This window comes from Centroberyx affinis, unplaced genomic scaffold, assembly GCF_046629955.1.
Source record: "Centroberyx affinis isolate AG114_WGS23_722 - 3 ecotype Tasmania unplaced genomic scaffold, CSIRO-AGI_Caff_v1 ptg003022l_1, whole genome shotgun sequence".
NCBI lineage: Eukaryota > Metazoa > Chordata > Actinopteri > Beryciformes > Berycidae > Centroberyx > Centroberyx affinis.
The window spans coordinates 74,205-76,401 of NW_027281119.1; the positions used below are offsets into that span (position 1 = coordinate 74,205).

General features: G+C 43.2%; 1 protein-coding gene across 1 annotated transcript; it reads left to right on the forward strand.

Annotated features, from left to right (window-relative positions):
• Positions 1 to 455: 455 nt before the first annotated feature.
• On the forward strand, positions 456 to 1,682 carry LOC139659151 (trace amine-associated receptor 13c-like). Its single transcript, XM_071537371.1, has 2 exons — positions 456 to 631; positions 866 to 1,682. Exons 1-2 carry the CDS (start codon positions 456 to 458, stop codon positions 1,680 to 1,682), a joined length of 993 nt encoding a protein of 330 aa, XP_071393472.1.
• The last annotated feature ends 515 nt before the right edge of the window (positions 1,683 to 2,197 follow it).

Sequence of the window (2,197 nt, forward strand, 5' to 3'; positions counted from 1 at the left end):
TTTTTTTTATTTTAACATTGATCATAGCTCTCCCTAACCCCATTTTTGGAGACGAGGCTTTCTGTCATCCACAATAAACTGAAAGCAACCTCTTACATCGGCGGAGGAAGAGGTCAGTAGGAGGAAAGAGTTGACGAGGTGGAAGACTGAAAAATGTAGGAGCAAGAGAGAAATAAGACAGCAGAGGGATTGGGAAGGAAGGAGGGGAAAAGGAGACAAGGGGGGAGAAGACACACGAGGAAGAGAAGAGAAAGGACAGCAGAGAGAGTGGTGATGATGATGAAAGAAGATGATGCAGAGGAAGGGAGGGTGGAGGGACATCAGTCTCTGTGAGAGAGGGAGGTCGGGTGGGTGGCAAAAAGGGAAAAGAAAAAAGAGATAAATCAGTTGTATGATAGAGAGCTTGGGTCAGAAAGCTGCCAGACCTCAGCAGCTTCTCCTCTCCTCTCTCTCTGATGATGGAGACCCTGGAAGGAGGTGAACTCTGCTTTCCACAGCTCCTCAACACTTCCTGCAGGAAGCCGATGCGTCCTCACTCTGAGGCCATGCTCCTCTACATTCTGCTGTCCTCCATCTCCCTGCTCACTGTGGCTCTCAACCTGCTGGTCATCATCTCCATCTCCCACTTTAGGTGGCCATTGATTTGGCATATACAAATCTTTATAGAACTGGTAGACTTATAAAAACAAATGGCTCAAAGACTAGAACAGAGGTGCTGTCACATCTTGGCCATTGATGAGAAGAGAGAAGTTGCTAAATAATGCTTTTGTATTTTCTTAATGCTTGATATCTGCTACATCTAGTGATGAGATATACTACTGATACTACAAATATTAAAGAACATAATGCTTGTGTTTCTCTCCAGGCAGCTCCACACCCCCACCAACCTCCTCCTCCTCTCCCTGGCTGTCTCAGACTTCCTCGCAGGCTTCCTGATGCCAGTTGAAATCCTCCTTGTAGGGTCCTGCTGGTTACTGGGTGACCTCATGTGTGCTTTGTCTTTCTTCGTTGTCTTTATCATCATCTCTGCCTCTGTAGGAAACATGGTGCTCATATCAGTTGACCGCTATGTGGCTATTTGTGACCCTCTGCGTTACCCCGCCAAAATCACTCAGAGAAGAGTTAAAATATGTGTTTGTCTGTGTTGGGTCTGTTCTGTTTTCTATTGCAGTCTGATTCAAAAGGATTTCCTGGGACTATCAGGCAGGTATAATTCCTGCATTGGAGAGTGTGTGGTTGTCATTAACTACATCGCAGGAGCTGTTGACCTTTTTATGAGCTTTATTGTTCCCATCACTGTCATCATAGTTCTGTATATGAGAGTATTTGTGGTGGCTGTGTCTCAGGCTCGTGCCATGCGATCCCACATTGTGGCTGACACACTCCAGCGTTCAGCGACTGTAACTGCTAAGAAATCTGAGAGGAAAGCAGCCAGGACTCTTGGTATTGTGATAGTTGTGTTTCTAATGTGTTTCTGTCCATATTACTGTGTCTCTTTCACAAGCCAGGACAACATGGCCAGTGCTTCTTCTGATACCTTTGTGGTCTCTCTGGTCTATGTTAACTCCTGTTTAAACCCTGTGATCTATGCCTTTTTCTACCCCTGGTTTCGAAAATCTATTAAACTCATTGTTACACTTCAGATACTGCAGCCTGACTCCTGTGAGGCCAATATACTGTAGAGAGATATACTGTAGATTTCCATAACTGGAATTATCCTTTAACATTGTGGGCATTTAGGTGACACTCTTATCCATAGCTGCTACAATAAGTGAACAGTTATAGGTTCAGTATCTTGCTCAAGGACACTTGGACAAGGTATATGGCTGTACATGGACACACACTGGCTGTTGCAGATATCAAACCTGTGTCTTTTCAGTTACAGGACTGGCTCTGCCTTTGAATTCATATAACTCCTATTCAGCTTTTGGCTAGATAACTTTGTTCTAATTGGAGTCGTTCTTTGATTGCTGTATTCATTTTCTTCTGTTTTCTTGTTTCCATTTTCCAAATCACAGTTGCAAGCACCATGAAATGTTTTAGGAAAGAACCCAGTTTCATGTAAGCTGTGAATTCGACATTGCATATGTATATCACAGCAAGTATGGCATCTTTACATTTTAGTTAGTTACAAATTACAGTTACAAATATTAAGAGTTAGTCCTTTCTTTTCTCTCAAACAGGACTTACAGTTTTA